Source organism: Periplaneta americana, chromosome 5 (assembly GCF_040183065.1).
Source record: "Periplaneta americana isolate PAMFEO1 chromosome 5, P.americana_PAMFEO1_priV1, whole genome shotgun sequence".
NCBI lineage: Eukaryota > Metazoa > Arthropoda > Insecta > Blattodea > Blattidae > Periplaneta > Periplaneta americana.
Genome location: NC_091121.1, coordinates 183,557,494 through 183,571,947, shown reverse-complemented (window position 1 = coordinate 183,571,947; position 14,454 = coordinate 183,557,494). Strand labels below are relative to the sequence as shown.

At 35.8% G+C, this 14,454-nt stretch overlaps 1 protein-coding gene across 1 annotated transcript in view; it reads left to right on the top strand.

Annotated features, from left to right (window-relative positions):
• The first annotated feature begins 125 nt into the window (after positions 1 to 125).
• Tnpo-SR (transportin 3) overlaps positions 126 to 14,454 on the top strand; it is an 81,641-nt gene continuing 67,312 nt past the window's right edge. The window contains exons 1-4 of the mRNA XM_069826852.1: positions 126 to 264; positions 472 to 675; positions 776 to 1,000; positions 4,718 to 4,873. Coding sequence (XP_069682953.1) covers positions 148 to 264; positions 472 to 675; positions 776 to 1,000; positions 4,718 to 4,873 — 702 coding nt within the window. The 5' untranslated portion in view covers positions 126 to 147. The remainder of the gene's footprint in view (positions 265 to 471; positions 676 to 775; positions 1,001 to 4,717; positions 4,874 to 14,454) is intronic.

Below are 14,454 nucleotides of genomic sequence, written 5' to 3'. Positions count from 1 at the left end.
TTGATTTAATAATAACAAGTGAAACACAAAACGCGCACAATTTGTAAACTGAAGATCACCCGGAAGGAAATAGTAGTCTCGTACAATTAAGAAATTTGTTGTGACAAAATATTAATTCATGTGATATAACACTAGCTTAAAAGTAAAATGGATTCTTCCCCTCCTTTAGATGCAGTCTATCAAGCTGTGTTCACTTTGTATCACAATCCAGATCCAGCAGAAAAAGAAAAGGCATCGTTATGGTTGGGAGAGTTACAGAGATCGGTTAGTATTGTCAATATTATAATAATTCATTTTATAATTTGCTCTCTATCGTAATTTAAGTTATAAATTAGACATTTACGTTGACATGAAACTCTGTTGAAATGATTCATTTCAAGCATTATAGTGTGAACTGTTAAAAACAACATGAAAATAATACTGTGTGGCCACAGATTCACATTGTTTTATAATTCATTTGTGATGTTTCAGGTCTTCTCATGGAAAGTTGCAGACGAAATGCTTCAACAGAAAAGGGACTTAGAGTCGTGTTATTTTGCGGCTCAGACAATGCGTACTAAAATCCAATTGTCTTTTCATGAGCTTCCTATTGAAGCGCACAATTCTTTAAGAGATTCTCTTATGGAACACTTAAGACAAGTAAATGATGCTACAAACACTGTTATAGTCACACAAGTAAGGATTATTTAAATATGAAATGTTCATTAAGTTTTGTGCTGCTTAACATAATTACATTTTACTAGTATAAGTACTTAATGAATACTTCATGTTGCAGCTGTGTGTAGCGTTAGCAGATTTAGCCCTCCAGATGTGTACATGGCAGAAACCGGTTGTAGATCTTATTACAAAATTTGGTCAGACAAATGTTTGGCCTTTGTTGGAGATTTTGACCGTCCTGCCTGAAGAAGTGAACTCACGGTCATTGAGACTTGGAGCTAATAGACGGCTTGAAGTTATGCAAGAACTCGGTTCTGCAGCTCCTACAGTTACAGAATTCTTGGTTAGTGTCTTTTTTTGTTCATCAAGAAACTATGGGTGTAATTTTACAGTGTGTTGTATCATTGTAGTTGTAAAGAGAGTGAAGACAAGTGGTTTTATGACAGTATTCAATATGCCGGTAATTAGTCATACATTAGCCTAGGTAGGCCAAATGGTTTTGGTGTGGTTCATCAAGAAAGTGTAGCAGTCTAACATATTAACACATTAAAGCCGGTGCAAGGTCTAAAATATTTACCTTACCTTTATTCGCGAATATTAAATATAGTCTATATTCTTTTTATTGTACATTGGAAAGTAAGGTTAGGTTAGGGTATGTTAATATCGTCGAAGACTAACAAAATTAAGCATAGTAGCCTACGTTAGACCTATGTTACTGAAGAAGGCAATTGTTTAGTAGAGATTTTTATTGCGTACATAACCTATACGTTGTATGGTTTTTTTTTTAATATGAAGATACTGTATAGTGAATGTTTATGGACTTACTTTCACCGTGCACTTTGTAGCACACCGACATATGCATTAGACCTGTGGCTTGAATTAGGTTAATTATTAGCACATTGCCTGTTTATTGTGGTGAGTACTCGTACCTAGGTACATTTCTCAAACCTGCCGGTAATATGAATTCTTGCTCTGTCACTGGTACTACTTCGTACTCTGCAACCTCTAACCTAATCTAACCTAGGACACCACTTAATATGTCGATGTGTAACGATATTCGAGGTAGTCTAAATGTTATTTTCAAGATAATTATGTAGTGAACATCGACCAGGCTGCTAACTTCCTGCTGAAAATTATTTATTTATTTAATCCACTCAACAATGTAATTACAGAGTAGATAAAATGAAAATAACAGTAGTAATACATATAGGCCCTAATAATGGTATTTAAACTTAAACAGTTACAATCCAATATTACTCAACAAAAGATATCAAGCAAATATTACATGTAAATCTCGGTAAACAAAAACAAAAGTATTTACATTATGAAGAAAACTTAGATTATATTAAAGCAATAGAGCAAGTGATGAAATGCAAATAACTAGTCACAGATTAGTAACAATAATACGATAACTAATGAGGGACTAGACCTACGTTAAGTCAGAATTAGGAGTTAGTTCGTAATGATAATTGATATGAAATAATTTAAGAAAGAAGACCAAAAATACATATGGAAATCAGTTAAGACCTATTTATTAGCAAAATACTTATGGAGTGTTTTGAACGCTACCGGTATTTATTTCTCTCAAGAGTGTGGCTCTATCCTGAAAGATGTCAATATTGCTCAGTTTATTATAGAAGGAACAGATTCTAAGAAGTGGAGAGTACTTACAATAACATGTCCTAGCATAGTTTATATTGAATGTTTTACTGGTCCTACAGTTCTCTCTTGGTACATGTATTGCTATCCTGGACAGTAGATGACTATTTACAGAAGTTGTTAATAAATTATGGAGCCATTTTATATCAATATTATTTCTTCTGTGTTGCAAACTTTCAAAATTTAAGAGAGACAAAAGAGATGAGTACAAAATACTACTTTCATTATTCCAGGAGGGATAGTAACCAAATGATTTAAGAAACAAAAATCTGATGAATCTTTTTTGAACACTCTTAATTTTGTTAATATATTTAATTTGATAGGGGTTCCATACAGTACTGCAATATTCAAGTTTTGATCTAACTAGTGAAAAAATATTATATCTAGGCTATTATAAGAAAACGTTGAAAATATAATTAAAATATGAAGGTAAAGTATATGCCCTGGACCTCTATTGTGGAAAGATTGCCTGGCCGTTGCTTATTACATAATTGCCATTTTCAAGAATTTACTGTTTTCTATCAAAATTAACTTGTTGCAAAGGAGATATTCATGGGCACATGCTTGTTCAACACGAACAGTATTGCATGTATTTTGACTTATACATTGAAAAAAGTCTTCTTCAGGTGTATAATTTCTAAGTTTTCTTTAGAAATTACTTTTTACGAAATTCACATGATGCTAATGAAGGGCGAATCAAACCTAATGAACTGACACTCCAGCTGTTTCTGGGCACTATAGTCTAGCAAGCAGATCGCAGATCGCCAGTTCTCTCGGATAATGTTCTTGCCATTTTATGGCGCTGCAGTCCGGCAAATGATCTTTCTCATAACTAGTGAATTATTTATTTAAGGTATCTCACTGATACCATTTAGTGCTTGTTTCTCCACTATAAAAATAAGCCCTAAACTTGTCTACAATGCTAAATGATTCAGCAGAATATTACTTCCAAACTTAGTGCTATCCAATTTCCTGATGAAATAATATTTCTGATAGGAAAGACACAATGTTTACTGTAAAGGGAACAGCTCAGCTGATGTTCACTCGGCGACGTTGTATGCTCTGCAATGAACGCCATAACTTAAGACGAGATTATGTTGTGGCTATAATCGAGGAATACAGTAGACTTAGGTTATTGTCTTTCATTTCTATCCAAACCTTACAACAGTTATCAAAACAATTTTAATCAAGTCAAAATTTATATTACAGTAACGATGGGTTTCGAAAGCTGAACCCAGTTACTATGGTAAGGAAAACCAGAGAACTCACAGAAGATAAGCCCTGTAGTTGCTTCATACCACAAATCTCAGTGGCTGTAGGGAATTTAATTATAAGGTTGCGTAGCTAATGGATGTCAGATGCGTTTCCAATTCACTGTGGGCTAAAGTAAGGAGATGCACTATCACCTTTACTTTTTAACTTTGCTCTAGAGTATGCCATTAGGAAAGTCCAGGATAACAGAGAGGGTTTGGAATTGAACGGGTTACATCAGCTGCTTGTCTATGCGGAAGACGTGAATATGTTAGGAGAAAATCCACAAACGATTAGAGAAAACACGGGAATTTTACTGGAAGCAAGTTAAGAGATAGGTTTGGAAGTAAATCCCAAAAAGTCAAAGTATATGATTATGTCTCGTGACGAGAATATTGTACGAAATAGAAATATAAAAATTGGAAATTTATCTTTTGAAGAGGTGGAGAAGTTCAAATATCTGGAAGCAACAGTAACAAATATAAATGATACTCGGGAGGAAATTAAACACAGAATAAATATGGGAAATGCCTGTTATTATTCGGTTGAGAAGCTTTTGTCTTCTAGTCTGGTGTCAAAAAAATCTGAAAGTTAGAATTTATAAAACAGTTATATTACCAGATGTTCTTTATGATTGTGAAACTTGGACTCTCACTTTGAGAGAGGAACATAGGTTAAGGATGTTTGAGAATAAGGTGCTTAGGAAAATATTTGGGGCTAAAAGGTATGAAGTTACAGGAGAATGAAGAAAGTTACACAACACAGAACTGCACGCATTGTATTCTTCACGTGACATAATTAGGAACATTAAATCCACATGTTTGAGATGGGAAGGGCATGTAGCATGTATGGGCGAATCCAGAAATGCATATAGAGTGTTAGTTGGGAGGCCGGAGGGAAAAAGACCTTTAGGGAGGCCGAGACATGGATGGGAAGATGATATTAAAATGGATTTGAGGGAGATGGTATATGATGATAGGGACTGGATTAATCTTGCTTAGGACAGGGACCAATGGCGGGCTTATGTGAGGGCGGCACTGAACCTCCGGGTTCCTTAAAAGCCAGTAGTAAGTAAGTAAGTAAGTAAGTAAGTAAGCTAATGGATGTAGTGTAACCAATAATTTAATTGAATTTTTTTTGTGTGTTACAGAAAGTGTGCCTGTCAAATGGTGGTGAAAGTCCTCATATTCATATCCGGATACTGCGATGTTTTACTTCATGGGTCTCCATTCAAGCCATCACGTTGCCAGATGTGGCTGAGAATATTGTTGTAGCGCACGCCTTTCATATCCTGTCCAACCACCAGGTACTACAGAGTCCAACACACAGTACCCGAGTTTGCTCGAGTAAGGTGCTTCCTTGACTATCTCTTATCAAAGTGTTCTATATTTCTTTCCACCCGCGCATGAGTATGTCCAAGCTTCATATTCAAAACAATATTGATCCCATTGTTTAATACGTATTTACTGAAGAACTGAGATGACTCTGCTGGTGGAATGACAGATGGAAGAGCCTGGGTTCACTCCTGGATGGATGTAAGAGTTTTCTTCATCTTGCCATAATTTCCAAAACAGGTTCCAACAAAACTGAGTACCGATATCAGAATTTTCATAGAATTGTGCTAATCGTTTCACTTTCTTCTGGTGCTGAGTCAAGAAAATATGGGAGCTCTGCCTCCTTATCTTCTGTACATTTTACTGACATGTACAGACACCTTATCTCAAGTACACTGAAACCTGTTCAAGACGGAAGTGACATGGTCCTAATTTTTTTTCCGTTGTGGACAGGTTTCCATATTATTCAGGTGTGACATTAAAATGGAATATTTTGTCATTCCTATACATGAAAAACAAAATGGCATGTCCCAAACTGCAAGAAGTACAAAATATTCCATTTAACACTTATCACATTAAATCAGGTTTCTGTCGCTCATTACGTTGGTGAATCATCTTGACTGAAATCTTATTTTCTGTATAAATATTATCGTAACTCACTCATTAGTCATTAAACATTACTAAAGTTTACTAATCTCATTCTATTTAATATCTAACACTATACTCTAATACTGTACTGCATATCACTACACATTATTAATTAATTAGACTAGGAGCCATCTATTAGAAGCCTTGAATTCTGGTTTATTTAATTTCTTTCCCAGTTCAATAGCTTGCTTTGCAGAACAGATCCAGAAATTGGCTTGTTCTTTGAAAGGTCATGAAGAACCCACTCTCACAACAGTTCATGTATTTTCACATAACAGTTGCTTTCTGGTTCCTTTTGTGTCACCAATATTGGCCGCACGCCACTCACTCATTATGATCTTTATTTTTTAAAGTGTCACACCTGAGTTTTCCACAACTGTACTTCAACATTATTTCACATGACTTTGTTTTTAATTTTCCTTTATCTCGATAACTTTTACTTCATCACTTAATGTTAATGCCACATTTTATGCAACTTTTTTTTTACCTGGAAATCACTATGCTTGCGCTCTGTTTAGCTACGACAGTATACGGGTGTGAAGCATTGAAAATCTTTGAAGGGACTCGTCTGCCTAGTCAACAGGGTAATAAAATTTATGACCGACAGGCCAACACACCCTCGTACCCTCTAGAAATTTGCAAAGAAAACTTGTTTTTATCATAGTGACCTACATATTTCGTATATTCCTTGAAATTACACGCTGTTTCAAAATATAGTGTGTCCAAAATATTATTTCCGTTTTGAACAGTAGCAGACAGTTTCCGTTTCCGCGTTGGACAGTTTCCGTTTTATTCAGGAAAAATTACACATAATACATACAAATTTCGCTGGGACCAATAAATTGTTCCGAAATAGACAGGATTCTGGATTATTCAGGTTCCGATTTGAACAGGTTTCACTGTATTTATTGAGCATTCGTTATGTTTACATTTGATATTACTGGTATGTATAAAATACAGAGAGAGGCAGTGAAAAGTTACTGCACTATGCAGGGGACGTTGAGGAACAGATTGCCCGCAATCCATTGCTCGACTCACCGGTAAGCTGTACCAGCATGGACAGGCATTCAGTTTCATTACAATCAATCAATCAATCAATCAATCAATTTAGAGCATTTCAAAACCTAAGAGGTTTTTAGCCTCATTCACGATATATCACCATTCGTCTCTGTTCTCTGCATCTTCTTGTCGTCCTCCCACTGTACAAAGATTATCATATACTTGGTCCTGCCAACGGAGACGAGGTCTACCAAGAGGTCTCGTACATCTCCTGTACTCCAACCACGAGAAAATCTCCAGGGAATGAAACGGAGCGGGGTGATGCTGTGAATGAATGTTGATGTCATAAGGTCACATATGTGGGTACTCGTATCTCTATTGGCTATCTCTCAAACCGCAAACGATAACACTGATATACACATTTTTATACTACCCTAGTTACAAAATTAGATCACTGTTAATCTCCTGGGCTTTTAATCCCTCCATACAGGAAATAACATATGCAGGAGAGCGCATGATTTTTAAACTGACGTTATAACTCTAATATTATCTATCTACTTCGCTCCAATAGATGACGCAATAGTAAGCACATTCCTTTCACGGTTTAACTCCTGGTTGGAGAACAGTATGTACGAATCTATGTTCAATTTCTTTCCCAAATAAGCCTGTTTCATTAATTATACTTCCTAAGTATTTAAATTCAGTAACTTTTTGAAACTTCCAATCATCTATTATAAGTGACCCTCTATTATTTGAGGTACGTGATATATTCATGTATTTAGTTTTATCGGAATTAATTTTTAACCCTGTTATTCTTGTTTCTTCTACTAAGAGTCTAAAAAGTTTCTCGATATCATCTTCTGTTTGTCCTAGAAGGACAATATCATCAGCATATGCTAACAAATTAATTTTACCATTGCCCAATGAAATTCCAATATTTTCACAGTTTCATTACGGTAGGCCTAAAATTCCCAAGTGGTGAGGCTAGAGTGCATGGAGAGCAGGAAGTGTACGGAGTGATTAGTTGATGAGCGGAGTGTTTGTTGAGCACACATTATATAGTGTTGCATTACTACATTTGTTATTGAACATTATTTGTGTTCGCTATCAGTGTGGTGACGTATGGTATTGCGTAACGGATATTTCTAGTTGAGACATTTCTCCTAAAGAAGAAATCGTATGACAGTACTGTTCGCAAGTTTCTACGTCAGCTCCGTTATGCTTCAATGCCTTCGAGACAATACATCACCAAGTTATTCAGAAAATGACGAGAAACAGGATCTGTTAAAAAAAAAAAAAAAAAAAAAAGATCCACAGGAGAAGGTATTAATAGAGGAGAAATTTGCAGATATTCAAGCAAGAATTGAAACTAGCCCGAGGATACCTTCACGCCGATTGGCACAGGAGTGTGGTATTTCACAAAGATCAGCATTATGGGAACTGAAAATGCTACACTTTCATTCTTATAAAATGTCAAGGAGTTCATCAGTTAACATAGCGGAATCCAACTGCCTGCATAAATTTCTGTCGGTGGGGAACTGTATAACAGAAAGTGTACAAGAACAATCCTCATACTGTTGAAGCCCTGGAGAATGAAATCAGACGAGTTATGTCCGAAATTTCAGAGGCTGAGATATGAATGTTTCAGAATTTTTTAACACGATACAGTGTTTATATCGAGAATGCTGGACATCATTTTCAACTGCTGTCAGCCTTGATAGCGTAGTTGGTATAGCGCTGGCCTTCTATGCTCGAGGTTGTGGGTTCGATCCTGGCCCAAGCGTGTTTAAATGCGACAGGCTTATGTCAGTAGATTCATTGGCATGTAAAACAAAATTTTGGCACACCAGCGATGCTGATATAACCTCTGCAGTTGCGAGCATCGTTAAATAAACTATAATTTAAAATTTTTTTTCAGTTGCTGCTTTGATGAAAGGTAAAGGTACGGTCACACGTCGCTACTTTTGTAGCGATGCAGTACAAAAAACTGGGCAACTCTCGTACTTCGACGTGTGAACAACGGTGCAACCCAAAAAGTAGCGGCTGCCGAACCTGCTGCCCGCTACTTTTTCATGCTGCGCGCAGCTTAGAAGTAGCGACGTGTGAACAGAGTTCTCAGGGTTGCAGCCGCAGCATTTTTGATATCGGTTTTGTTGAAACTTTTGCTGCGGTTGCGACCAGTGTTGCCACCCAAATGTGCCAATGATACTTTTATTGTTTGGATGTATTTTAAAGTTAGATGTGATGAAAATAAATGATTTGTAACAGTTATTAAATGCACAACACAGTCTGAGCATATTTGCTGATAATATAATTCATTTTGTTTAATTTTCTGTAGCGTAGTTTCAAACAGGAGGGTTGCCAACTTTGATTACGTGAATAAGTATATAGGCGTTTTTAAAAGCTTTATAGTAAAAATAATGCCAATTTCTGAATACTAGTTAGGACAGAAAAGCAAATAATAGATAAGGAAGCTTTCGCATGAGTTTCTTAATAATGCGAACATAACCACAAAATGTATATTGAGAAGTCAACACGGAGATGGAAACCTGCAGCATGACTGCGGCTGCAAAAGTAGCGCCTTGTGTGTGAACAGACTCGCAACCTCCAGTTGCAACTTTTGCAGCACTCGGGTTGCGCAGCACGAAAAGTAGCGTGCAGCGCGCTACTTTTGGCTTACGTGTGAACACGACACTCAACTTTTCCAGCTACAGTACAAAAGTTGTGCAGCAAAAGTAGCGATGTGTGACCGTACCATAAGATCTACATCAGTTTTCAACTCCATTCATTCATTAGGTAACTCTTAACTGATAATTTAGGCCTACTGTAATGAACTGAATGCTCGCCAGCACTACTACAGCTTGCCGGTGAGTCAAGCAATGGATTGTGGGCAGTCTGTTCCCCGACGTCCCCTGCATTGTGCGGTAACTTTTCGCTGCCTCTCCCTGTATATTTGGTGTATCAATAGTTGACTGAGTAATGTGTTGTTTTCCATATCAGAAACCTCAGTTCAAATTCTAGTGAATCCAAGTGGAATTCGTGGTAGAAAAATATGATTTAGTGAAACTTCCCAATAGTGGACACCGTCGAGGAAAAATGAAATGCCCTCTATTTAGAAAATCGTTAGTATGTATACAGTACATCAAAATACAAATATCAGTAAGTTTACTTTTCCAGTCAGATGCAATTTCTGGATCAACAGAAGCAGATTCACCACATACACTTTTGTAGGAAATATTGTGTCGTGACCGAAACTTGTCTAGCCAACCACCTGAAGCTTTAAAATTAGAATAACCCAACTCGTTTGCAATTTCTAAGGTTTTCTCTCTAATCAAGGTCCCAGATAAAGACATCTTATTTGCTCTAGCACGGCAGAACCATTCATATGTTAAATTGTCAGTGGCAAGCCCCTCAGTTTTAGGAAAAGCTCTTTTTGAGTTCTCATTTGCATTCTCAGTGTATGATTTTAAAACAACATCCTTGTTTTTCAAAATTTCACTAACCTGAGTTTTTCCCACATTAAACTTTGTGGCCAGCTCACGAACACTTCATTTCTCTTTCTCACTATGCTTTACAATATCTACTTTCTCTTTTAGTGACAAACGTTTACGTTTTTGTGACATTTTTAATGTGACTGTACTTCCGAACACTCAACTTGACAAACTAAGAAAGTACGGACTGCTCACGTACAGTATCACAACTAACAACTGTGCTGCTTACCTTCAATAAAGTACAAGAACGTTCAAATGCACGATAATGATTGTTGCAAAGAATTCCGTTTAATTTACAACCGTCTTTTTATTATTTTTCTTTGATGCTGACCGTTATTTGGAAGTTTTAATTGTTGTTGGCAGATACATTTCAGTGTCCACATCCATTATTGAGAATGTCCGCTATTTGGAAGAATTTTATCATAAGGGCCAATGTTATTTTGCAGGGGAATTTTAAAATGTCCGCTATTGGGAAGTGTCTGTTAAGGGAAGTTTCACTGTATAGTGAAAGTATCTGGTATATTCCTATTTTTCGTTCATGATTACACCAATTTTACATCTACACCTTATCAGCATTGTGTAAGGAAGTGCCTGGTCTTGCCAGTCAACACAGTAGCATATCTTCTAGCACTTATTAGTGGTTTCATATCTGACTGGTTGACAAAGTAGCATCGCCTCAGACTGAAGACATCTATACGACCAGTCACTGTACTTGGTCCATCTGCTCCATTTTGGTAGATACTATGGGATTGTGATGATGAATGTTGAACTGGAGCATGACAAACTAATAGTGATTTGATCTGAAAACGTAGCAGGAACATGTACAACATCTGTCTGTTGAAGATGTAAAATTTACATCAATTGAATGTGGTTTTTGTGATTATTATTTCAATGAGAAAAAAATACAGTAGTTGTCATTGCTAATATTATTGTACAGTATATGGCCGAGAAATAGCAGAAGTGTCTTTGAGAGAATCTTGCCACTAGCAATAGGAGTGCACAGTGTTCTGGACACCTAATTTGTTTAGAGATACCAATTATTCATGGATTGTCCATGATTAATATGGATTTCCCCCCCTCCTCCACTGTTACGGCAAAAAAAAGTATATATATATATATAAATATAAATACAGAATGTCCCAAATTGATGTGTACACATTTTGAAACACTATTTCTCAGCAACGAGATGAGACAGAAATACGATTTTTGCGGTTTTGTATTCCTTAAGCCCGTACATTATTATTATTATTATTATTATTATTATTATTATTATTATCATTATTGTCTCATATTTTTATACTTTGTATGTCTCATTTATTTTGACCTGCTGTTCACATTTTATTATGCTTTTTCCTTTCTTTCTGTATGTTATATATTATGTCTCATTTCTACTGACTTGACGTATTATGATTATCTACTTCAGTTTTGTGTGTGTGTGTGTGCGCGCGTGCGTGCCTGGTTGAGTGTTAGAGAAGGTCATATGGCCGCAACTTTGGCAGGTTAAATAAAACATTATTATTATTATTATTATTATTATTATTATTATTATTATTATTATTATTATTATTATTATTATTATTATTATTATTATTATTATTATTATTTCCAATATGTTCAATCAATTTAAGAGAGCAGTGTATTATGATAATAAATGATTGAAAGAATTATAGTTCTGTCCTTTAAATATGCAGAAATTTGATCCGAACAAATGTAACATTTTAAAATTACTTTTCAGAACAAAAAGTTACATTTGTTCAGATAAAATTTCTGCACATTTGAAGGATAAAACTAAAATTCTTTCAATCATGTATTATCACAATACACTGCTCTCTTAAACTGACTGAGCATGTTGGGAATTCAATCAATGGCTTTCCAAAAGCATGCTATGAAATGCTTCATATAAAACTACTTTCATCTAGAAAAGGAAGCAAAAACGAGCAAAATTGTATTTAACTTTTTTGATCTGAATTATCTCAAAGAATAACCAACTGAAATTAATGACATTACTTACAGCGCGCACACAGGTTGAGTGGAAGAGAAGGCCTTATGACCTTAACTCTACCAGGAAAAAAAAACACTCGTACGCATGTGCACACACATATACATACTCTCTCTCTGACACTCACACATACTCACTCACTCACACTCTCACACACACTCACTCACTCACACACACACACACACACACACACACACACACACAAAACTGTCCCAAATTGATGTATACACTCTTTGAAATACTATTTCACAGCAAGGAAATGAGACAGAAATACGATTATTAGTATTAAATAAATAGCTTTCCCAAAACATGCTATGAAATGTTTCATATAAAAGAATTTTAATCTCAAAAAGGAAGCAAAAACCAGTAAAATTGCATTTAACTTTTTTGTTCTAAATATCACAAGGAATAACACCCTGAAATTAATGGCATTACTTATAGCGCACACAGGTTGAGTGGAAGAGAAGGCCTTATGACCTTAACTCTACCAGGAAAAAAAAACACTCGTACGCATGTGCACACACATATACATACTCTCTCTCTGACACTCACACATACTCACTCACTCACACTCTCACACACACTCACTCACTCACACACACACACACACACACACACACACACACACACAAAACTGTCCCAAATTGATGTATACACTCTTTGAAATACTATTTCACAGCAAGGAAATGAGACAGAAATACGATTATTAGTATTAAATAAATAGCTTTCCCAAAACATGCTATGAAATGTTTCATATAAAAGAATTTTAATCTCGAAAAGGAAGCAAAAACCAGTAAAATTGCATTTAACTTTTTTGTTCTAAATATCACAAGGAATAACACCCTGAAATTAATGGCATTACTTATAGCGCACACAGGTTGAGTGGAAGAGAAGGCCTTATGACATTAACTCTACCAGGAAAAAAAAAACACACACACGCACATGCACACACATATACACACTCTCTCTCTCACACTCACACATACTCACTCACACTCTCACACTCACACACACACACACACACACAAAACTGTCCCAAATTGATGTATACACTCTTTGAAATACTATTTCACAGCAAGGAAATGAGACAGAAATACGATTATTAGTATTAAATAAATAGCTTTCCCAAAACATGCTATGAAATGTTTCATACAAAAGAATTTTAATCTCGAAAAGGAAGCAAAAACCAGTAAAATTGCATTTAACTTTTTTGTTCTAAATATCACAAGGAATAACACCCTGAAATTAATGACATTACTTACAGAGCGCACACAGGTTGAGTGGAAGAGAAGGCCTTATGACCTTAACTCTACCAGGAAAAAAAAAACACACGGACGCACATGCACACACATATACACACTCTCTCTCAGACTCACACATACTCACTCACACTCTCACACTCACTCTCACACACACACACACACACAAAACTGTCCCAAATTGATGTATACACTCTTTGAAATACTATTTCACAGCAAGGAAATGAGACAGAAATACGATTATTATTATTAAATAAATAGCTTTCCCAAAACATGCTATGAAATGTTTCATATAAAAGAATTTTAATCTCGAAAAGGAAGCAAAAACCAGTAAAATTGCATTTAACTTTTTTGTTCTAAATATCACAAGGAATAACACCCTGAAATTAACGACATTACTTTCAGTTCACTCTGTATAGGTAACGTCCAATTGTACAGTATAATATACTAAGCTTTACATTTGACTTTGCCAAAAGGGGGGGGGCATATGGCCAGTATGAGGTTACTGATAACCCACTTGCAAGGTTGGCACCTCTGCATGAGGTCTATTCAGATATAAGATAAAACAGTATCTGCCTGAAAACCCTGTTGAATGGGCGTTAATTTTAGCTTTTGAATTTTCTTCTACACCTTATAAGTCATTACTTGTAAGTCATGCAAACTGCAAGAAGTTCCATAGCCTGAGGTTAATGGATTGAGTCAGTGGCGGCTGATGGTTTGAAAATATGGTGGTGCACAATGAATATTGAAAGGAGTTAAACATACTTTACTTTAAAGTTTAAAACCGTTTATACCTGAGGGCGTATGCATATAAAGCTAATTTATATGCAATTAATAAGTAAAACGACTAAATACAAGCATACCTATTTATGCAGAAAGTCCAAAAGTGGAAGGGATCGTGGGCGGAGCTCTCTATATTGCGATTTACCCTCATGAAAAACATTTGAGCACAGAATCGTCATCAGAATGCTACCAAGTACCAAGTGCAACGTTTTCGTTCATAAAATTCAAATGCAGCTTTCGTAGGCTGTCGGGAGATAACAGCACTTATTGCCAGAACGACAACTCTTAGAACTTTAAAGCAAAATACAAGCTCCTTTATGTATTGTGCCGTTTGTGTGCATGCAGATTCAGAAAGTAATATGCGAAATATGCGA